This window comes from Leptinotarsa decemlineata, unplaced genomic scaffold, assembly GCF_025532065.1.
Source record: "Leptinotarsa decemlineata unplaced genomic scaffold, Ldec_3_MD MMD2_tig00026354_RagTag_RagTag, whole genome shotgun sequence".
In the NCBI taxonomy this organism is placed as follows: Eukaryota; Metazoa; Arthropoda; class Insecta; order Coleoptera; family Chrysomelidae; genus Leptinotarsa; species Leptinotarsa decemlineata.
The window spans coordinates 19,366,141-19,391,102 of NW_027412702.1; the positions used below are offsets into that span (position 1 = coordinate 19,366,141).

The window sequence follows — 24,962 nt, forward strand, 5'->3', positions numbered from 1 at the left end:
TGAAAAAACTGTTCAATATATTATGAAAATATAATATAAATAAATAATTCTTGAACAGGACATACATTTTGAAACAACATAATATTTCCTTCATTTTACTTGACCCTGTTTCTTTTGGCAGGCACCTTTTCTTCGTCTTCGCTAGAGGAATGGTCGGAAGCAATAGCGTTCATAATCCTATCTTTGGAATTGTTCCACATTATCATCGGTTTCTGAAAGAAATACAAAAGAAAGCTATCGACGATCTCCCTAGATTTCCCCTCCCAAAGAGAGATAACCCCGTCGGTTCTTTCGCCGATCGAGTCGATCAGGTTCTTCCCTTTATGCTTCAGCTCGTGCATCTTGTTCTGCAACCTGAACTTCTTCTCCTTCAGGAACGAAACGTTGAGATCTTTGGCCGAGTATCCTCTGGCTAGATTCCGTCTGACGTAGACGTCGTAGTCCCGGACGATCCTGGCCACAATGTCGGACGTAGACACTCCTTCCGTCCTCTGCGTAGCCAGGAACATTCCGCGTTTCTTCAAATCGGCGTAGATATCTTCAGTGTCTCCGCACGCGTACGGTATGTCGTCGTGGGCGACAAAGTCGATTTTGTTCTTCTCCAGAAATTCGTCGGAATAGGACCAGGGGGCGTCGCGTAGCACCTCGTCTACGTACCGGCAGTGTTGAACAGCGTTGTACCGCTCTTCTTCCTTTAGGACGGTCCGACCCTTGTGCTTGTTGATCAGCCTGTCGCTGCATACTGAAATTTCGGTCAGATTAATATCCTGCTTGCAGTTCGAACACGCAGATATATGTCAATGTTTATTCAATAAGATTTCCTCGATAACCCTCTTTTGATTAACTTTTTCAAATTCTAGCTGGTGATAAGAAATTGATGAATTGTTTCAAATTTTATTTATTATTCAGAAAATATGGTCACGGTTTCAATATGTTTTCTCAAATTGCTGACCATGGTCATGTCATGGATGACATGATTTCTTGGTGTTATAGAATCAACTAAAACTGAATGAAAGTAAAGCAGTCCATTTAAGCTTCGCGTTAAGGAAAACAATGTAACTCAACATCATCCAACTCTCGTAAATCTTGTCTTGGGAGCCCCATGCTTAGTTCATATGGTGTCAGGACTGTTTACTATTCATGACTCAAAATATATCAATGTGGGGTTCTTTTTTGGGGGCAATACGTGTTTGTATTGTTCAGAAAAGATTAATTAGAACTATCATATATATATATATATATATATATATATATATATATATATATATATATATATATATATATATGACGTCTAGAAAGGTTAATGCAGTCAAGCTGCTGGAAAATAATTCCATGAAAATTAAAAACAAAAAGATAAGTACTTTTTGGTCATTCCCATATTGATTTCAATTTAAGAGCCACCGGTATACAGCTGTTTCAGCCTATTGGGCATCGTCAGTACCGGGCAGGCGGTCCTCGATTGAAGACAAAATGAGAAAAAACCAAGAGAGTACTTGATAAAAATAGCTGCGTAAACGCACTACATTTCTGTCTTAAGTGTTCGATCTATGTTATACCGTGGACCATCATCATTTTTTAAAATAATTTTTACATTTTTTATTTATGACATGTCTTATATCATGTAAATGATCGAAAAGACGAATAAAGTTATCATCATTATTATTTTCATGCAGTCACGCGCCGCTTGCGAGAAGCAATATGAAGAAAATGTTGGGTATTATGGAAAACAATTCATGGCTTTCGCATCACGATAACGCAGCTGCTCATCACTCGTCATTTATTGTTTATAATCATTTGGCCAACACCGTAATCATGCCTTAGCCACCGTATTCCCCAGATTTGGCACCCTGCGACTTTTTCCTGTTCTCAAGATTGAAGAGACCCATGAAAGGACGGCGTTTTGCGACGATTGAGGAGATAAAACCAATGGGTGAGGGAACTCAAGTAGACACATGAAAGGATGATTGACGACATAAAACCGAATGCCGAGAGGGCTCAAGGACATACCAAAAAATGCAGATCAGAACTGCTTCGAAGCACACGCGTATTATAACTGAAGAGGACTTCTTTGAAGGGAATAAAATATTAATTGATGCATGAACGAACATTTTTTGGGAAAAATTATATTTCACCTTATTTTTTGAACAGACAGTGTAGCTAAACCTTCACATTTGATTTAAGGATGAAAAAACGAACACTGAATATCAATTTCACTTCCGTAGAAAATGATTATAGTTTTGCACAATCATTCTAAAATGATTTGTTCAGTAATCAACGGTTTCTGCACGTTTTTGCCCCTCCATTATGTGACGTCAAATATGCTGTGATCCTCACGCCACAGTTCATCGGCAAACCCTACATCATACCACCTATCGTATTATTTATAAATCATTCACTGATTTCTCAAAATAGATCTTTCAGAATAACAATAGTATTCGCACTCTACTGCATTAAAAAAATACTAGCACAGAGTAAACAGACTATTTTGAAGATTGTATTAAAGGAAATTTCCTCTGGGAATGATTTTATGTTTGTCTGAATATCAAGCCGTAATAAACAGCCAAAACGTTGTTTGCTTATTCAGAATCTTAAAGTAACATATTCCAAAAATAGACGAGATGACAGTATCTTAATTATGTTTAAAATAATTCTCAGAAGTTATTTAGTTTATTGAAATTATATTTTCACAACTCATATCAGTGAGTATTGAGTATAATAATAATAATGATATTTATTTAACTACGTTACCTACATAATATTATATGTTTGCAGCAAGTCATGTGTAGGTTTACAATTAAAATTTACAAGCAAATAACAACAATCACATATATAAAAACTCTGAAAATCAAAAAGAAATACTGACTTGTGTGTTACCAAAAAAATGTGTTCTGAAGTCATCTCTCACAGAATAGAAGCAATGCCTCAACAAATAATTTTTAAATTTTCTCTTGTAAGTATTCAGACTGAGTTCTTTGAAATCTTGGGGCAAAATATTGTACAGAGAGTAATCTATGGAATTTTTTTGCGATAAGTGAAGACGAACTCGATTTATTCTAATGTGGTAATAGAGGAAGGAGCCCAAGCGGGGATTTCGGGATTTACTAAAGCGCGGCAGATTAATATACAGGGGGATACCTTGTACCCGGTTAAGTACCTCCACCAAATATGAGCCCCATATATAAGGCCGCCTGTGAGGGATAAAGGATCAGATTAGTAAAAAAAAAAATGATCATCAGAAATTCTCGAGCGCGTCAGATTAAGGTAGGGTGAGTTAATTACCTGCTAAAAAGTGTATATTCCGGTAATCTGACAATTTGAGAGTGACGTAAAGAAAGGGGAGGGCAGCAAAGTTGTAAAAAAATTACGTCATTTCGACATTCTCGAGCGTAGCTAATTTTTTTCGTTTTGAAGAAAATAATTCAAGGATAACGAAAAATATATAATCTGACGATTTCCGCAAGCCGAAATAACCAAAATTCGTCGATAAAGTTTAATGCGTGCAGCTGTGTGATACCTATATTTCCCTCTCCGAGTTTCTATACCTCTATTCAGTTTTCTCTATCTATTACTCTCTCACTCCGTCCCCACTCTGAATGATGTTGCCATGACGCCATCACAGCTGATCACAGAGACTCGTTCGTGTATACCATCAAATAATTGATGGTATAGCCGTTACTACGTGGTAGTAACTCCTGATCTGGATATACTAAAGGTTATGAAAATGCATGAATTTCTGTTAAAACTTTCTGGATATACTAAACATACACCGCAAATGAGTTGCTTTACCAGTGATAGTAATTCTGACAAAGAAAACAAAGAGCAGAATGTGCTCACAAACACCAGGACAGCGTTTTACCAAACAAGCTGGTATCTTCAGGAGATTCGTATTTCTGAACCTAGCATATTCATATCTAACAGGGTACATTGTTACCATCTTCATTCGGTTTTGAAGGCCGTCGTAGTTTGAAACAGCATCCATCATCGGCGAAACATCAAGATGAATAAACCTATGAAGAAGTCAGCCACTCGTGCTGGCGAACGTTAGGATGCAGTTCCAAACTACGACGACCTTCAAACACGAATGAAGATAGAGAAGCTTGTCGCCCACTTGTCCGGCACAGCACAGCACGGCGCTGTCCGTCTCCTGATGGCAACGGGAAGTATCATCGCCCAATGAGGAATGTTCCTGAAGAAAATCAAGTAGTTTTCATAAAAAAGAGCTCTAAAACAACGCATTTTAAAATTATGATTTCAACCTTTTTCTTTAAAAAATTATTTAAATACTTAAAAAAGAGGAATGAAATAATGCATTCAACATTTAAAGGGATTCGTTTCTATTTCACCATTTGGCAACATCGGTTATAGCTAATAAAGGGCAATGAATCTGTTACCTGTGTGAGACAAACAAAGATGACATATTTCAGAGGCGTGCTGTTCTGTTTACTTATGTTCCGAGTTCCGAGACATTCTGTGACATATGACATTTTGTGCACCCAACCTATCGTCCTCTATATAAATAAATAACAAAACAATTGTTGTTTATGTGGCTTGTGGAGGTGGTATTGAACTATAATTTATATTTTGCCTTAATTGTTGATTTATAAAGATAATTTTCCTTTTTTAAAGTAGAATATCTAGGTACGTATAAATTATTTCAACTTGATATAGACGCTGTTACCAATATGTGAATTAGAAACAAATCCCTTTCAAAATCAAAACCCAACATTTGAAACATCAATTTGAATACTTTTCGAAGTGAATTTGAAAAATTCATGAATTAAACTCAACTTTATTTTGTTCAAACTTGCATTTTCTGTAATAACCCAAATTGAGGAACATTCCCCATTGTCCAGCTACAACCAGCATAATGAAGGTGCTGTTTGTTCGATTTCAAGTAAATTTCAGTTGACATCGAGCGGTGACAGAAAAATGTCTATCACTAGCAGTTCTGACGAAGAAGAGGTCTTTATTGTGGCCGCATTATTGAATGAAGAAGAAAATAGTCACAAAAAAAGAAGGATGTGGCACATCCCATTAATCAAAAGAGGGAACGTCTGGAAAAGTTTCATCATCTTCTCAACAACCTGAAAGAAGACAAGGAGAAAGTTTTCCAGTATTTCCGAATGACTCCAGGAACATTTTTAGAAATTCTGGATATTCTAGAGGCTGCTTCAACAAGCAACTCAATTTTTTCTCGTCCATTCTCATAGGTACCGTCTGTCACCGTGCTGTCAACTGATGAAATAGCAAAACAGAGTGACAAAAACTTCCCAGGCATGTTTGGACGAGTTGATGCTGGCAAGCGCTTGCCGGCGACGCGCCCACTTGGCCAGTCCGTCACAGCACGTACCGTTATTTGCCGGACAGGATCGGAGAGCTGGAATATTTTCCGGCGGCGGACGGTCTTGGCTGTGCCGTGCCGGGCTAGTAGGCGATTGTCCATTCATTTTCATTTTTCAAATCCTATACGTATTTTGACGGGACGGGCCGTGCTGTGCCGGACAAGTGGGCGACAAGCTTAACACTGAAAACCTCGTCCGCGAAAGCCTTAATCAATTCAACGGTCTACACTTCCACTTTTTAGACACCCATCAATGATTTTGGGCAGAAATTGGCGTGAAATTTTCTCGTAGAAGTCCCCAGCAATTTCCAACAGAGTGATTTATATAAAGGTAAAATATGGGCTATTTGGAATATGATCTTAGTCACTGTTCGTAGTTCTCATGCCACACACCATTTACAGACTTTCGAGACCATCCAAAAGTCTACCGATCTCAACAATTTTAGACAGTGTTCATTTATTTTATAGCCGTTCTCCAAGAGGTGTTGAGGCGACAGAATTTATCAATATATTTGTATTGGTCAGATTAAGTGACCTATTGAAACTCGTTTCAAAGAACACGTAACTTATAACCCATTTCAGACAACACAAAAAGATGTGTCGCTCAACATGCTTTAGAGATCTGCCAAAGAATGAATGAACTCTGTTCAAAATTGTCGGTATATGACACTACATTTTCAGATGCTCTCGAAGGTTTGGAATTGGCAAAGCGAACATGAGAACTATGAACATCGACAAAGGTCCCAAACAGCCCATTGTTTACCGTTATATGAATCACTGTGTTGAAAATAGTATCGCAGTTCTGGTATTTGGGAGCAGTGCTTGTTTCGGGTTTAATCTACTCCAGAGGTTCCACTTTTGGTCATCATTTAATTTCCCACGGAAAAATTTTTGTAAAGAAGCTATAGAAGAAAAAATTATCTTCACAACTTTTTTTTTCAACGTAACAAGGATCGACGCAGAATAACAGGATTACTCACCAAACACTGTTCATTTATAAGACATTTGTACAAAATAGGGTTGTAGAAAACACATAGAAAGAACAAATTATGAAAAATATGGTTAAAGTTTATCGTCCACTTGTCCGGCACAGCACAGCACGGCCCGTCCAGTCAAAATACGGATGGGATTGGAACAATGAAAATGAATGGACAACCGCCCACTAGCCCGGCACGGCACAGCCAAGAGCGTCCGCCGCCGGAAAGGATTCCAGCTCTCCGATCCTGTCCGGCAAATAACGGTACGTGTTGTGACGGACTGGCCAAGTGAGCGCGTCGCCGGTCAGCGCTTGCCAGCATCAACTTCTCCAAAAGTGTCTGGGAAGTTTCTGTCTTTCCATTTTGCTATTCCATCAGTTGACAGCACGGTGTCAGACGGTACCTATGAAAATGGACGAGGAAAAATTGAGGTGATTGTTAAGGCAGACTCTAGAATATCCAGAAGTTCTAAAAATTTGCCGGGAGTCATTCGGAAATACTGGAAAAATTTCTCCTCCTCTTTCAGATCGATGAAAAGATGATAAAACTCTCCCAGATTTGCCCTCATTCGATCAATGGGATGGACCCACAACATTCTTTTTTGTGACTATTTTCTTCTACATTCAATAATGCGGCCACTATAATGATGACTTCTCCGCCAGAACTGCTAGTGATAGACATGTTTCTGTCACCGTTCGATGTCAAGTGTCAATTACCTTGAAATCGAACAAACAGCACCGTCAGTATGCTGGTTGTAGCTGGACAAGTGAGCGACAAGCTTAGCATCGAACAAAGGACATGTAGAAACTAGAACAGCTAATACATTGTTGAAAGTGGTACACAAACTTAATAGGTCCATGAATCGGCAAATGTATTCTAGAGACTTGGAATGAATGATCACAATAAGTAGGAGAAACCTCGGGCATTATTTTTTTAAACTGTTGGCATACAAAAATATTCAAAACTTTTTTAAAAAGTTTGAAGTATTATTCAGTTCCCTACAACTCAGTTATAATACGTATAAACTAACAGGGAATCCAAGATTTGTTGGAAATTCAATAACCCAGTAAATTCGCCAAAACACAAACCTTCAAGGCCGAATAATAATATTCGTGTTTACTTGGTCTGTTGCATTTGAATGATAAGACAGCATTTTTGTAGTTATGTTATGAACGATCTCTGTTACTTTTTGAAATAGTGAAACATTATTGAAATTGAAGTCATAGCATGATTCATAAAACACAGATCCAAATATATTATAACAAATCCATTCATGTATCAAGGTCAAGGTCATTACAAGAGAATTTCAAGTTACTTTATAATTTTTTTATTTGTTTCAAGGCATTATACGAGTGAAAGCATGACTATTCAATCTGGAAGTTATAATCTAACCAGAAACGTGGAAAAAACTGTAAGGAAAATTGTGGCAGCTCATTGATTATTCAACTACCTCTCTTTTGAATACATTTTTAACTTTTATACTATTTGTTAGTGCGAATTGGCTCAAATCGTAAATACCTCGTTGTGAAATTACAAATCGACTCGATTGTAATTTTCCATGAAAGTGAACCGAAAGTATGTGAAATGGCCACAATATAAGACAAAGATTTTGAAGCAGCAAAGAGGCAACTTTCTATGTTTTTTACCACTTTTATTTGTAACTAACGTTACTGCAGTTTCGTCCTATAAGGACATTTTCAAACTTATATGTTGTATAAGTTTGAAAATGTCCTTATAGGACGAAACTGCAGTAACGTTAGTTACAAATAAAAGTGGTAAAAACATAGAAAGTTTAATTTCTCTTTTCTTCATTAATTAATCAATTATAAAAAATTAAATGTTTTGAGCATTTTTAAAAAATTATTTTCTTACAAATACAAGTATTCTACTTAAGAAACATAACACTTATTTATTTGCATGGTATTTCCTGAGCAATTAAGTTCAATGAATTAAAAAAAAATAAAAAAAAATATTGTTTTTGTCAGATTAAGCGAATCCCTCTAGATAATCGTCAGATTATTAGACAGCACGTCTAAAACATAAAGATGAACCATATATATCTTAATCTGACGTGCTTGAGTATTTCAAAATGGCAAATTTTTTTGCACATTATAATAATGGCCGCGAATTTGCGTCAGATTGAAATCGTCAGATTATTGAATGAGAGCTTTTTTTGTTGTACTTAACACCCCCTCAGAAAATCTGACGCGTTCGATTAATTTTTTTTTCTTTTCACTTTCAACCCTTACGGACAACCACCCACATCATGCAAATGATCAGATTAACATACCAGCATTATTAAAAATACGTAGGACATTGATGCTATCAATATCTGACGCGCTTGAGTACGTCCATGCAACAGTATTTTTTTACATATTTAAAAATCTATAGCCGCTTCCCCTGCCGATGAAAAGGTATATATTATATAAATTATTTTTCTTATTATTATCTAAGGTTTGCAGCCTAATATGTCTCAATGACGCTCGAGTAAATCCCCATTTTGCATCGTGGGCTCCCCTGCTATTGGATCTACTATATGAACATCGTTGACTTCGTCAGATGCAGTATCGATGCAGATAGAAACACGAAGAGTAAGATGAATTTTGAACAGTAAATGTAAGGGTAAGGCCCCTTCATGAGGTGTAGTAGGTACGTGAGGTGTTTTAAAATGCACTGATTGAGAAGCGTGTCAGTTATTTACAAAAAAATACATGTAGATGTAACATTATGTTCCTCACCACATGAAATCTTTCTCGAATTCGATCGAATGTTTCACACTTTGGGTATAACTTTTCGTAAAGAATTAATATGTGATATGAAAATGAATATTACTTTGTAATATATGGGACCAATCATCGCTTGACATCACATTTTGTTAAGCACCCCTTTGTTACCCAACAAATAGCAGTAACCGATGACATGAAGCTTTTTTTTTTCAAAACCATGGCACGCATGCACATTATGACTCGGGCATTACCAATCACAAATTTCCTAGCAAACAAAAAAATATCTACCTCCTACTATCAAATGAACATTGGGAAATGCGTTTTTGGCCTGCATCAACACCTTGGCATGTCCCTGGTGAAACAGATCGAACGCACCATCGGCGTAAACCCTGACTGGTCTGGGCGCAGAACCAGTTTTTGCCATTGTGTGCGTTATTTTTATAGTGTAATCACATTCCTCGCGCAATTTCGTCGGTCCGGGGTCCTCACTAAAAGGTGCGGGGGTGTAGTTTCTCTGGAATATCAATACAAAAAAAAAATCAAATAAAAGTTAACGATATGGGTGAATAAGATGACGTTTTTAAATGATGAAGACAGGCCGGCTATCATGACGATAAGTTTGTTTGAAGGTGGTTGACAATGTTTCGTGGTGTATTTCATCAATTCAGACTTCCATTGTCTAATATAATATAAATTGATTTGAAATTCCTTAAAAAATATTAAAAAGGTTAACCGAAATTAACAATTTTATTTGAACAATAAAACTGAAATTACAAAGAAATAACATAAAACCAAACAACAACCAAAAAATAAAAATTGAAATATTATTAAAAGCTGAAAATTAAAAATTATATTTAACAAAAAATGAAAAATGAAAATTAAAAGATCCCATTGCAACGCAAGAAGCCCCGAGTCTGGTTGTGATACGTAGACAACACCTTCATAATTTGGAACCATGGGAATGCAGAACTAGACACTTTCCTGAAACACATCAACAACGTAAGTCCTTCCATCACTTTCACAATGAAAAAGGAAGTCCACAACGAATTGCCCTTCTTAGACGTATTGGTGAAGTGGACCGATACTAAATAGGAAACATCTGTATATCGAAAACCCTCTCAATCTTCTGAACTAAAAATCCAACCACAATCAATCGACTAAGAGAGGAATCATCAAGACTCTACTAGACCGTGCCTTCGGGCTCTGTAATACAAAGAAAGGTCTCAAAAGGGGACTAGGCATCAACAAAAACAACCTTCAACGGAATGGTTACTCCAGAGTAATGATAGAACAGGCTTTAGCTAGAAGACAGCAAGAGCTCCACAAGGAAGAGAAGCCTCCACAACTTCCCTACATCAGAGCATTATCGGAAACGATACGAAGGATTGGGTCCAAGTATAACATCAGGACCTGCTTCAGATATGGGAACACTATCCGTAACAGCTTCACGAAAACCAGGCCACCAAACGCGGACTGCGATTCCAAGGATTGCATTTACCGGATACCCTGCGAGTGCGGAGAATCATACATCGGTGAAACTAAGAGGCCATTGAAAGTTCGCATTGCTGAGCACAAGAAACACACACAGCGAGGAGAAACCAACAAATCGGGAATAGCAGAGCATGTTTAGGCTCATCAACATAATATCAAGTGGGCTCAAGCTGAAATCATCCACAAAGAGGAACACTGGTTTAGGAAAAAATTCAAAGAAGCCGCGTATATGTTGTCCAAAAATGCATTTAGTCAACCTAGCGTAGAGATACGTAACATATGGAAACCTCTAATCAAACGAAAAACGACCAACTCTCGCCAAACGGTCATCTCCCGATAAAAACCAACGAAGCGGAGAGAGAGAAGAGAGGATAGGTGAAAGCACTCGAATGGCCTATAAATAGTCGGATCTCGGAGAAATAAGTCCAGTTATCACCCGTAGACGATTGTGGATACTAACAATCGAAACGTAGTGACATAACTTGGTTTGAAATCTTTTAATTTTTATTTTTATTTTTAATTTTTTGGTTTTGTTTGGTTTTATGTTATTTCTTTGTAATTTCAGTTTTTTGTTCAAATAAAATTGTTATTTTCGGTCAACCTTTTTAATATTTTTTCAGGAATTTCAAATCAATTTATATTATATTAGACAATGAAAGTCTAAACTTATGAAATGACGATAAGTGTTCAAACGAAAAATAGAGAAGTTGGTGGTTCAATGAATGAACTGCTGAAAAAATTGATCATCGAAGACTGTAAAGTTAGTAAAAGAGTTAGTATCTTCACGACTGCGGAAGACATAATCAAAGACGATGATGCAACACTGCAAGTCCTCTATTTGATAGTTCATACTACCACCATGTGTTGTGGGGGCAAATCTACCGCTGGTAGCATGTACTAACAACTAGAGCATTCCTTGCTTGATCGCCTTGTCTGCCGGTGTTGTAGGCAGACAAAAAACCCTGCAGACCACGGCCGGACAAAAACCCGGAAAATAGGTTTGACAGAGTAAGTAAGACTTTGCATGGAGTTCTGCGATTGAGACAATGGACTTTTTATTGTAGAAAACTCACAAGAGAAAAGCTTTGAGAAATCTTCATCACAAAGACTCGGAACATTCTTAATCTTATCTCCATTTCGTTCTTAAACCGGCATGTGTTTAGATCTGTTCATTACTAACAAACTACCTACATTGTGATACTAACTGGAATATTAACATATTCAACATGTAACGTGATGTTAGAGTTAGGGAAAATTTTTCAAATGCAAACCGTGAAAAAACTAATCTGAAGTGTACTGTTACAAAATCTACAGAATCTAAGAACTGTTCCCTCGGGATTCTATATTACGTTCACTCTTATATATAATATATGTAAATGATTTTTATAGTGATCAGTTCGTTATATATGCTGATGACACATCTTTATTGATAACTCAGGAAAATATTAAAGCCACAGTTAATAAAGCATCTGATGAAATAAAAACAACCCAAAAGTGGTTCTCAGACAATGGTCTCTTGTTAAATGAAAGAAAAACTGTGCTTTTACGTTTTAATTATTCAAGAATCACTCCAGATCACAGTTTACTGGTAACGTCAATTATTGGATGAATTCAACAACAAGAGGAGACAAAATTTTTGGGTTTGAAGTTAACAGACTTCTCAAATGGAACAAGCATATTGATACGATTTGTAAAAAGATATCCTCAATATCATTATTTTTGTGTCTTAACAACTGCGCTGGAATGTAAATAGATCACTCTTATTAATGTACTACCATGCATACTTTCATTGTAACATTTCCTATGGTATTATAGCCTGGGGAGCATCTAGTGATTGTTCCAGAATACAAAAAAAGGTCTATAAGATATATAGCAGGAGTTACTAGAAGGACAAATTGCAAACTCATCTTCCAAAATCTCAGAATATTGACTGTTACAAGTATATACATTTATGAGATATTAAAATATGTAAAATGGCATATAATTAGTTTTCCTACTCTTAATGGTAACAAGAATTATAATACTAGAAATTCCCTACAGTTGGAAATGCCAACACACAGATTAGATGTATATGAATCATGTCCCAGGCTTATGGCCATTAAAATGTACAATAAACTTCCAACTACAATACAAAATCTGGCTCTAAACCAGTATAACTATCAAATCTAAGAGTTCCTTCTGGATAAATCCTATTATTCTCTCAAAGAATATATGGATGATAACTTGTGATGACCCTGATCTATAACCCTGTACATGTGTAACATTTCAGGAAGATTTTAATAACGATGCTGTTACATAAATAACAGATTATAACTATTGCATAAATAGATTATTTTAGATTTTAACTATTATATATTATATTATCTATGTAAATTGTATATTGTGCCTCTAAGTGCACGGAGTTTGTATCTTTAATTTTGTATTTGTATACGTTTTGACATACTCAATGTCATCTATAGATGATCCAACTAAATAAATATCAGTATTATTAACGCTTTCAATATTTCTTTCAATTCCTTCAGAAAATAAAGAAGATGAAAGCTCTTCTAATGAAGACGCCATCTATAGGCTCGATAAAAAGCCAATCCAGTAATAGCAAAGAGCTTATCTTTGATATTCGTGGACTGAGTCTTCTGTCGATCCCATGACGTCTTCGTAAGGTTACATGTCATGTCCTTTACTTTCTTGGGCTTATGTTTTAAGAACAGTTGTCGGATCCACTTTTTATCACATGTGAGGACTCGAAAAAAAAAAGGAATTTATCAGGACTTGTTCAATGATTTCATTCCTCATTCTTCAAAAAAGTACAACCAAAAATTATTAAATAACATTAGATTGGAAGTAAAGGCGATGACATCTTCCCTTACGAATTCGCTATCTATATTTAATTGACAGAAGACTCAATCCACGAGGCTCCCCAAGGCGGTCCATTGCAAAGCCAAGCTTCCACATCGACCTCCGAACAAGATTCGTCATCTGTATTTTACTGCAGCTCTCACTGTAAGGAAAGCAATTGAAACGTAATCATTCGTAATCCAACCCAACACAGCGCTGTTTCGACCCGCCATAGGTTTCATAGGTAGTGCTAGGCTGAACCACAAATTCATGGATTCAACTGTTCTTAAAACATACGCCCAAGGAGGACCAGGATCAGGACCAGGCAAAACGGTCTTCGTCGACTTCATTGACTCCCGAGCACACAATTTTAATGCTGACGGTATTAATCGACTTGTGTTACGTTGGTAAAAGTGCACTGATTCAAATGGCGCTTATTTCGCAATATGTAATTTATCTTGAGAAAAATCGATAAATGTGATCTATTTTCAACTAATTGATTAAGTATACATTCGAAAAAATGAATATTTTATACCATCATTTTTAAAAACACTGAAAGACGACCGAACCTCTTCTTAGTCATCTTCTTGGATTTGAAGGCTATTCCTCAAAAGTCCAAGATGTGAAGAAACATATTGTTTCAACTTTAAACGTACGTAATTGCATTCATAGTAAGGTTTGTCCACAAATTGATTATTGATAACCTCGCATTGATTATCGGATCAGATGAATATATTCCAGGTTATATTTTTTATTAAGAGGCTCAAATTGGGTGGAACTTTTCCGTACTCAGGACATTTCAACATACGAATTCTACCACATTCTGACTTCATGAACAAAACAAATTGCCAAGTAAATGAAAAATAAAAACAATCTGCAAGCTTATATCTCGTCGGGGTCAGTGTTGTCTAGGGAACTGGGAAACGAGTTTCATGAATGTTTCAGTTGAATATGGTTTGGATGCACAGCACCAACTCGGAGAAATTAAATTTCCCGGCTGATAAACGATTTCCTGCTTTGATATTTGACATTCAACAACTGATAAATCTAATTAATCAATGCAAATAGTTCTACCCACCAGCAAAATAACAATCTTCTTTTTTCCGATTTGCGATTTCAAAATTTCATAAAAATGAATGTAACATTGATTTTTCTTAAAATGTGTTCCAGTATCTTGATCGAAAACCAATTAAAAAGTTGTTAAACACGGTGGTGTATCAAATATTTTTTATGAAATTTCAGCTGCTTGAAAATGTTACCCGACTTGATTCACAAAATTTTCCTCGTACCATGTTTCTAACAATTTCCTTATAAACTGACACCAAAGTTACCAAGTATCACATTTATATACATGCATTTTTCAAAAGTACCCTGTTTTTGCTCTACCGATTAAATGAAAAGTGAAATTGTCAGTATCTTTTTCTGGGAAAATTGAAATTTAATGATCAGTTACTGAGGAAAAAGTCTGTTAATCTCTCGAACTCCACAGTAAATACAGTTCTTAATGTAGTTGATAAAAGGTAAATAGAAAAAACTGTTTACCTTATCACAGTTAACACCAATGGCAATACCTGTAACGTATCGTTATTACACACTGTCACTAAAAACTCACACTCTATTCCATTAAAACCGCAAATAGCCCAGAAAATTTATTTGTATCAAATTATATATTGCAACGAATCTGAAGCCGCCCCTGACCGATATGCCGGCCGACTCAGCGAACAAACACATGCCATCACCGCGAAAGAATGCAGTCAGGAATCGCCGGTAAAACTCTAGCACCGAACCGACTACAGATTTCTAGAAAGGTCCGTTACCGATATAAGCACGTTTTTCCGACCCAAGAGGGCAGTTCAGGAAGTGAATCGAGCGGCTAAACAAGAAATTCAAATGGTGAAAATAAATTAAGCGTTAGTTGCTAAGTGTTGTAAATAAATTAGTTTGTGATTAGTGAAATATTTTTGGAAATAAATTTGTTTAAGACAGTTAATTTCTCAATTTGTTATAATATCATAAACGGTGTTTTCTGGCTTTGTTCAAATGTTGAAGGTAGTTGATTTGGTTATCGAAAATGAAGTCGGTTATTATTAATAAAGATTCAAGATAAAAAATGATAGTAATAACCCCGGAGCACTACCGATGCCCCTGAGAAATCGATTAAACCCTAAAACTTCTGTATATTGTGAACGAGCGGACCATGGACTAAAGGAATTAGTCTGTATATCGAAACTGAGAGCGAAGGTATGAATAAGCGATAATTCTGAGAACGAGTGTGTATTAGAGCCGCAGGTAAGTTATCATGGGGTAAAAGGAATGGTTCGAAGAATGTTCCCATTGACTTCGATTGTATACCCTGAAGACTCAGTTCAATAGGTCACGAAAGCGTTAGCGATACAATAATCAAGTGAATAAGTGAATTATTCAACAAGTGATAATTGACATCTAAGCGTTTCAATTAGTACTTACTGGATAACTCAATTGAATTTGTTAACTTATGAAATGTATCATTTATTAATACAAAATGCATAAAGCGGATTGTTTTCATTTTTCCCAAAAAGGCCGAAACATGTCAAGCGATTTATTTTTGATGTGACATTTATCAAAACAAGAAAAAATTATATTTGTTGAAGTGATGACAAATAGTAAGCCTTAATTCTTTGCGTTATTAGCTTCAGGAGTTTACCAAGAACTCTAGATTTGCCCTTGTGGGTTTCTTTATGTGGAACCATCCAATGAACCGAGTTTATTTAGTATTTTGGTGTATCAGGTGTCATCATCAGGAGATGACAGTTTCAGTCATCTCCTGATGATGCTAGCTTGGTAAGCAATATTCGTAGTTTTTTGTTCTCATATGGAAAAACTGTTTTTCAATGAATTCATTTTATGACAGAGGTTCTGAATCCACCTATGAAGTAAAGTATTCTACTCGTGATAAATAGCCAATACTCGCTGTTGAAAAATATATGAGAACTTTATCATACGAAAAATGAGATTCCAAGTGAAGAAAATGAAAAAAGCATATTGATAAAATTTCTGAATGATATGTGGAATAATTAAAGTTAATTAACAAAAAAAAGATAATTAGAGTTTGTATAGAGGCATCAAAATAACACTTCAGCGTCACTACATACAATCCATTGATTATAGGTGACTAAACTATAATTATTTTTGAACAATCAATAAATTATGAGTAAGCACCTGTATATTAATATTGATTATTCGTACAGAAACATCATTTACATCGGTTTTTTTTTCTCATTACATCATTACACATGTTGGCCCAACAAAAAAAGGATCGTCACTTATGAATAAATGAATTCCTGACGTAAAGGTCGTTTTTTTTAGCTCACCTCACTGTTGGTATCTCGGAAACGGTAAGACCTACAAGGTCAGTTAAAATGGACGAAGTTTCCTATTTCGGAGAACTAGAGTAATCTCTTTTCAGATCGAGAATATCAGTAGATATTTTTGAAAACTTCGCCAAAAACTAAACTGTGAAATTTTGTTTTTGGTTCCACCGCCTCCATTCCGAATGATATAGAAAAAGGTAGAGGAACTTTCAATATTGTTTCATATTTGTTATAATCTGATAAAAACTAATTTGCAATTCGACGTTTCGTTCATTACATTTCATCAACTTTATTTGTTTGAGCATTGTATTCAAGTAACACACTATTGTGAAATTTTCACTAAACAGTTTTACAGGAACGCAACACGTGTTTCGCCAAACAAAAGCTTCTTCAGGCGTGTAAAGTCACGCCTGAAAAATATATACAGTATTAGAGCGGGCAACAGCTAGTAATTTATATTTTTACTTTAAAAATACAGTAATAAAAAAATGACAACTGCATAAATAGCTTTGGGAATTTTTCAGAACCAACACAACCGTCAACGACGTCTGCCCTCACACGTGTCCCCGCGTTCGGGTAGCGTTCTCGGCGATGGCGCTTCATTGCTTAGACCGCCCCTCTACCCCCGCACTTCGTCCATCGTTGTCTTACAGTAGACGCGACGCGTAATGTCTTCTGCGTTGCGTCACGTTAATATTATCGTGATAACTTTTAAACGATTCCTCCAAATTGCTTAGTGTTGAAGACAAAGTGGCTACCACATAAGACGTACATATATGATATCACGGACTTTTAGAACTACTTAAGATGAACAATATTACGGTACATTATCTGAATGTAACGGTATAGACAGCGCACGCCAAGGTAGCTCTCAGGAAGCAAGAATTTTTCCGACTTACTTATTACTTGTTATATTATGACCAAAATTACATAAAACCTCTTTAAATTGCAGCTTATATGTTATTCTGATGTATTAGCTGTATTTATGTAAAGTTACATCTGAATCCGTTCAGTCGTTTAGGCGTGAAAGAGCAACAAACATGCATATATACATCCATCCATCCTCACAAATGTTCACATTTATATTAGTATAGATATAGTGACTGAGTGATGAGAATTGATAATTCATCTATTTAAATATTTCTTAGGTGTCATAATAGTAGAGTCAACATAGTAAAATGCATTCATTTTCCATCAGTAACATTTATTATCCCAACAACTCTTTAAATTTTAGGGGCCAAGACCAGTGTAAAACTAGCAAATGTAGGGGTATTTTGAAATTTCAATCCTGGGAGCGATTAGCTGGCGAGTTTCATTTTCATCTGATTTTGATTGCCAGGTGTGGTATATTTTCAAAACTGGCTCAATCATTATTCTCTATCCTTTTATTGAATTTAATTTATTTTATTATTTGAAAAACATTTTTAACAGTTAAGGTTCATATTCACTTCTTCAAATTCACGAAAAAATGGGAAAACTCAAAAGATGCATCATACACCTATACTTTTGGCAGATAACAAGTTTATTTTAACCAACTATGTGAAAATGAACAAAAATATGAACCAAAACAGAATTTAAAATAATTAATGCTCCAGAAAGACAAAACTGCAACACTATTTTCGACGCGCGTTTCAGGAGACGATGTATGTTTCTACTTCTACAAAACACTCCTGAAGACGACAACGGTGTTGGTGAAACTCAAGTCGAAAATAGTGTTGCAGTTCTGGTATTTGGGAATTACACTTTATTACACTACTGAGATTATGAAAAAGTATCCTAATTATCAGATGAAACATTATTTATGAAATCTTATTGGAATCCCAGGAATAAAACTATGACAAATTGATTAGTATTTCATCTCAAATGGCAAACAAAATTAAAATGAAATTTCATTTTACTCTTGACAAATATTGTAATCTGCTAGTTAAATAAAATTACTAACTGAAAATTCAAAAAGGTCAATCATGATTGATATTGAAACATAATAGTCAACCTTCTACTACTTGAAAACTCATTTTGTAAGGATTATATAGATAATTAAAATTTGCGATAATAATGCACATTTCGGTGATAAGATTTGATATGAAAATATTGAAATTTGTGAGAGATATATTTTAAAAGTAGAAAGCCAAAACATCTCTTTCCCAGATATATATGATTTGATAACAATTTCTAATTTGTTTTGATGGAATTCATTATGAGTTGATAATTCAATGTTCTGAATGTTTTGATTATGATCAACAGTTTGCACTGGCAAAATCAATACACAAAGGAATCATTAGTTTCAAAATAAATTGATGGTGTTAGAAAAAAAAATTGTGAGCCGTCACAGGACGCCTGGCAGACGTGAAACTTCAATAATAATTTTAAAAAAATTAATATGGCTTTAATATACCAGTAAACTCAAGAATCTTAGCTAGTTATTGCAATATATTACTGAAGATCTTAAATTATAAATAACAATAATAAATGTTTCAATATAAACTCCACCATTATTAGAACATTGATTAATCAATTAATTTTTTGATGTTCCTGTTAATGACAAATAAAAAAAACATTCGTGCCCTACTCGCTATCAGCTGATTTTGAAATACAATTTTGTGAGTCTTTATGAAATTTATTCTTCAAGCAAGTGTTTTAGTGCATTAATTTTTATAAGAAAGGAATTAAAATTAATTAACAATTAATTCAAAAATATTATATGTTATGAAAATTGTGTAAATTTCAATAATAATAATAATAATTTTTTATTATTTTCTTGTTAAAAAGTACATTGTTATACGTACAGTGACAAGGAAAACATCTGAGGGTAGGACACGTTACAGAGTATAATGTTTGTAGTAATCAATAATCTAAAAATATGATACCTATAGGTATATACATATAATTATTTGTTTGGCTCAGATTATGTAGAAAAAATAACTATAAATAAATAAAAGTTAATTTTATCACATAATTGTGATATTTTGTCATTAAAATATAAAAAAAAAACAGTTCAAAATTCGTCAAGTGTGTAGCAATTTTTTTCAATAAGTGCCTTTTTCAGTCTTGATTTATAAATGTTAAGATTTGGTGATATTTTAATTGATTCCTCTAATTTATTAAACATTTTTGGTCCAAGATAAAGAAAAGTTTTCTGATAAAGAGTTGTTCTATGAATATTGGGCATCAGTTTGTCTCTAGAACGAGTTGGATAATTATGTTGCTGGGAAGGTGTATTATGCTTGTTTCTATAAACGTATATACACAATTCTTATATATAGAGACCAGCAACAGTTAGTATCTTAAGAGGTTTAAAAGCATCTCTACATGATTCTCTCCAACCAATACCGGCAATGATTCTTATTGCATTTTTTTGCAAAATAAATATTCTTTCAGTAGCAGATCCGGTACCCCAATTCAAAATTCCATATCTCAAGTGGCAGTTTATGGTCGCATAGTTTAAACTCAGTAAAATCTCTTTACTACAAAAATTAGCCATGAATCTCAGAGCATAGCAGTTTTTTCTCAATTTAACACAGAGGGTCTCAATATGAGGAGTCCATGTGAGTTTGTAGTCCAAAGTGACGCCTAACATTTTTGTAGAAGTACAAGATTCAATTGACAGATCCCCATTTTCATGGATAACACAATGTTCGGGCCAGTTACTAATTCTAAACTTCATCATCACAGTTTTAGATGTATTGAGTGTTAAGTGATTTTTTTCTGCACATATGTTTACTTGTTTATGTACATCCTGGGTTCTATCCTGTAGGGTCGTTACATCAATTTCCTTCACTATGAAATGTGTGTCATCTGCATACGCTACTGTGTGAATAGTTGACAATCCTTGAAAATATTTCATCAGGTCATTTGCATATATCAAAAATAGTATAGGTCCAAGGATTGATCCCTGTGGGACACCCTGCCTAATGGTTGCCAACTGACTGAGAGTGTTTCCAACACTGACATGTTGCCCTCTATTTTCTAGATAGGATTTCATTAAATCTAGGGCAACTCCTCTTACACCATATCTTTCCAATTTCCCTAATAGCAGGTCATGATTAACGCAATCGAAAGCCAAGAGAGAGAAAGACTAAATGAACGCGAGTTTAATGCACAAATAAATACACAGTTTATTTATAAAATATAAAAATATAATTAACTTACTGATGCCTTGATATTTTATCATGGTGTGATTTGCTTTCTTTGCATGAGGCTGCTCACTTTCACTTTATAAATTATCACTGTCAGACATATTTTATTTTTAATTATTTAAAAAAATTCTTTATTGGGTAAAACACAGGTTATGTACACTGTAGTAAACACAACTGTATACACTATAGTTTCCGAGATCAGTGTGGCGAGAGAGATAGCGTAACGCCGAACCAGTGGGAAAAGAATCGCACAGTCGCTTGCGCATGATGACCCGTCGCCAGTGTATGAGTCGCCATGCCAGCAATCGATTTTACGTGCGGCTATAGATCTTTCACATCAAAAATAATAATTTCACAAGCAGTAACTGGTCAATATTTCATGGTACTACACCAAAATTTCATTTTGGTAGTTTTCCTTCTAAATGGTAGATATATGTTAAAAAAAATAAGGTGAATGTTCAAATTTCGCGGGCTACGTACATTCGATTACCGATTTTTTACGTTGGTAGACTCGTCTCGAACATATGTGTAAATGTTTAGTTTTTTGGTGATTTTACTCTGAGTCAGAAAAATGTTTACAAGTGGTACAGAAGGTCGAGAAGATGTGGATGACAACGCCCGCCCTAGACGCCCTAGCATATCAACAACCGATGAAAATGTTGAGAAAGCTAAGAAAATAGTTATGGAGAATCGTCGAATCACTATAAGAACCGTTACTGAGGATGTCGGCATCAGTTGGCTCATGCCATGCAATTTTTTCGAAAATTTTGGGCATGAAGCGGATGGCAGCGAAGTTCTTTACAAAATTGCGGATTTTTGTCAAAAAAAAAACCGTTGCATGAGCATCGCTCAGAAATTGTTGAATGACTTCGTCAACGGCGATCCAGATTTGCTTAAAAAGGTCATAACTGGTGACGAATCATGGGTATATGGTTATGACATCGAAATCAAAGACCAGTCGTCCCAATGCAACAGTCCAGGAGAGCCAACAGCAGAAAAGCTCCCAAGTTCGATCAAATATCAAAGTTTTGCTGTTTTTTTTTTTTTCGATTACCATGGCGAAGTGCATCAGGTCAATAAGGAATATTATCTTGAAGGTGAAGAAATTGATATTGCGGAAAAACAATTCATGACTTTTGCATCACGATAATGCACTTGTTCACTCGTCGTTGCTTGTTCGTAAATTTTTTGCCAAAAACAAAACCGTAATTATGCCTCAGCCACCGTATTCACCAGATTTGGCAACCTGCGACTTTTTCCTGTTCCCAAGATTAAGAGACCCATTAAAGGACAGCGTTTTGCGACGATTGAGGAGATGAAAACCTTATCACTGAGAGAGGTCAAGGACATACCAAAAAGTGCATATCAGAACTGCTTCGAGGATTGAAAAAAACTCTGGCACAAGTGTTTTATATCTGAGGGGACAAAATAGAAATTGATGAATAAATAAATATTTTTTTTAGAAAAATTAAAATTCACTTAATTTTTTTAACAGAGCTCGGTGGTATTTATATCGGCGGAAGCCACCGAACACCCATCGACACCTCAGTTCAATCTAAGGAGTAGGCAGATTGAGACTTCAGTGAGAACTCATGACGAGACCAGGGAAGTAGGACGATTGAGGTCCCAGCGTCAAGTCACATCAAATTCTTGAAAATTGCTCCAAAATGGGAGCCGAAACGTCTAATACAAACTAAAGACGCGGTTTAACCCGAACTCAACGATACTGATGAAATTCCTGATCATTATTGCAGACAGAAATGAAATATGGAATAACTATTGAGCTATTTATCAGTTTTTACCACAGTTCTCAATTGAAATGAACAAAACCTTTTAATGGCTGAGAAAGGAGACTTTAACAGAATAATTTCTTTAGGAAAATACTGTCTGGTAAACTGAAAATATTCATCTTATGGAACCTTTTGAATAACAATATAATAACAATAATTATAAAATATAATTCCGGATCTCAACTGACATAAAAAGTACTATTCAATGGCTGATACAGCAGACTTTGAAGTATGGCTGTATAAAGATCTTGAAAAAGATTGAAACATTCTGACTCAGAAACTACCAAACCCTGTTTCTAAAAACTAGTAATGTACCCTGTTTCTAAAAACTAGTAATGTTAAATGACCTATTAACTGAATGAATTCACTTTCTATGTTGTCGGCCTTTTTCATAACCTAAAAATCCAGAATTCAACTTACCATCTGTAAGGGTTGCACATCATGCTCATGAGACTGTGACGTTATTAATTCTTCAGAACGGCTTCTTGTTCTTTTCCTGGACATCGTGGTTCTTGTGTGGCTGTTCAATCTAGACTGAATATCTAAAAAAAAGGATCTTTCAATTTTTTTGTGGAATAATGCAAAAAATCTAAATCAGGCCAAACAGAATAATAATAAGCAATGGCAATACAATAGCTATACTTGTTATCCCATTATATTATGAGACATAACAAGTAAAAGGGGAGGCAATTTATAATTTTCATTAGTTCAATGTCTACTTTCTCTATATATCTAATTACCGAATGATTTCAAAAAAATTGAATTTTTTTACTTACCTAACATTGAAAATATGCCGTAGAAAAATATTTTGGGTTCACAATTTTATTGACACGTAGTATTTTATTTGGCAAGATGTTGTCAGAACAGTTTTAAGCACTTTGGGCACTATTTTTTTTTGTAACTGCGATTTGTGACAAGAGTAATTTTTGAGTCCGTTTAGCAAATGCTCTCATCCAGACCAATTACGCGAAGAACTTATTTACCCATCAAGATGAATGGTTGCAACCAGAATGAAAGATCCATTCAATATTTTTGATAGAAAACTCGGAATACCCCTTACGTCATCATAATACTGTCACTCCACTAGTTCATAAGTCCAAATCGCCGAAAACCATTTGCGATTGGCACATTTGTCATGAGTCAGTCAGTTACGTTATGCAACGTTGCCAGACCGTTAAAACTCATCTTACAGACCTAGGGCACAGGAGGATTATTTCATTTGTTAGGTGTTAGGTTGGACTCGGTTGGAGTTTGGAGTCTCGTGGTGGCCGTGGTAGTAGACGAACGTGCTGATAACGTCCGTCCACAAAGAAGGTACGCGGATACCATGTGCTATTGTGGGGCTCTTTTTTGTGATGTGATAGTCCATTGTAATGAATATTGAAATGTGTGAAAGTTTTTGAAAAGTGAAGTTTAAGGGCCCCTTCATTCACGCCAGTATCCAGGCCGGGGGTGATTCGGATAACCACATTAAGGGGCCTTGTATGTGAAGTCAAAAATCCGAAGGTTTCCCGATGAGGAGGCGACGCATAAATATATATATGTTATAAAACCAAAAGGTATCCTGAGCAGGAGGCGATAATAAAAAAGTACTGTGTTTTTTATTATTAAAAGTGTGACAAAAAAGGGGTGGCAGCATTGCTTCGAGCAAGACCGCTGCGCCCCCTCCCTCCCGACGAAGCTTCTGTCAAATTGATAGGAGGAGCTTGGACATATGCGCCCGAGTGGGAAGAAACGTCCATAACTTGAAGAGACAGAGACATGGCACAAGACGGTGGACAGTTGATCAGTACAACCCTATGTGAACCACAGGCTATTTTTTATTTTTATTTGATGTATCCTAATATCATGGTACTTTTCAGCAAAGTAGTGAAACTATTCTTCCAAAATCAAAACATGAAAATGACAATCTTAAATCATTTCAATCTGAGAGTTTTTTGGTAAAATACTAAAACAATAGGAAAGATATATGATTTTTTTGTTTCTTCGCTAAACGCTAGCGCCACTCGTGGTTGTTTTAGAAACATTTAGATTCGCTATGAAATAAGAACTTTCGGATTTTCTCTTGGATATCCAAAACTGGGTAATGCTCAATCATTGAGCAGTGAAATTCTTACTGTTTCTGCAAGAAAACGCAAATACACATGTACACATTGAGACTTTGTTGCAGGTGCAGCAGCATTTTCACTACCATGAAAAAAGTAAAAAGCAGTAAATGAAGCAGTGAAATAGTAAGCAAAATGTGTCATTTGTCAATTATTGCTATTTTTTGGAAGTATGTATCCTACAATTCCATTGAGCTATCAAATTGAAATG

The 24,962-nt window shown here is 35.4% G+C and overlaps 1 protein-coding gene across 1 annotated transcript; it reads right to left on the reverse strand.

The window, feature by feature from the left end:
• Positions 1 to 23,755, reverse strand: LOC111504834 (putative choline-phosphate cytidylyltransferase). The gene is made up of 4 exons (XM_023159541.2): positions 23,423 to 23,755; positions 23,067 to 23,188; positions 9,333 to 9,558; positions 1 to 742 (listed from the first exon to the last, which is right to left on the reverse strand). The coding sequence occupies exons 1-4, from the start codon at positions 23,427 to 23,429 to the stop codon at positions 96 to 98; spliced, it is 1,002 nt and encodes a 333-aa protein (XP_023015309.2). The 5' UTR covers positions 23,430 to 23,755; the 3' UTR covers positions 1 to 95.
• Positions 23,756 to 24,962: the final 1,207 nt, after the last annotated feature.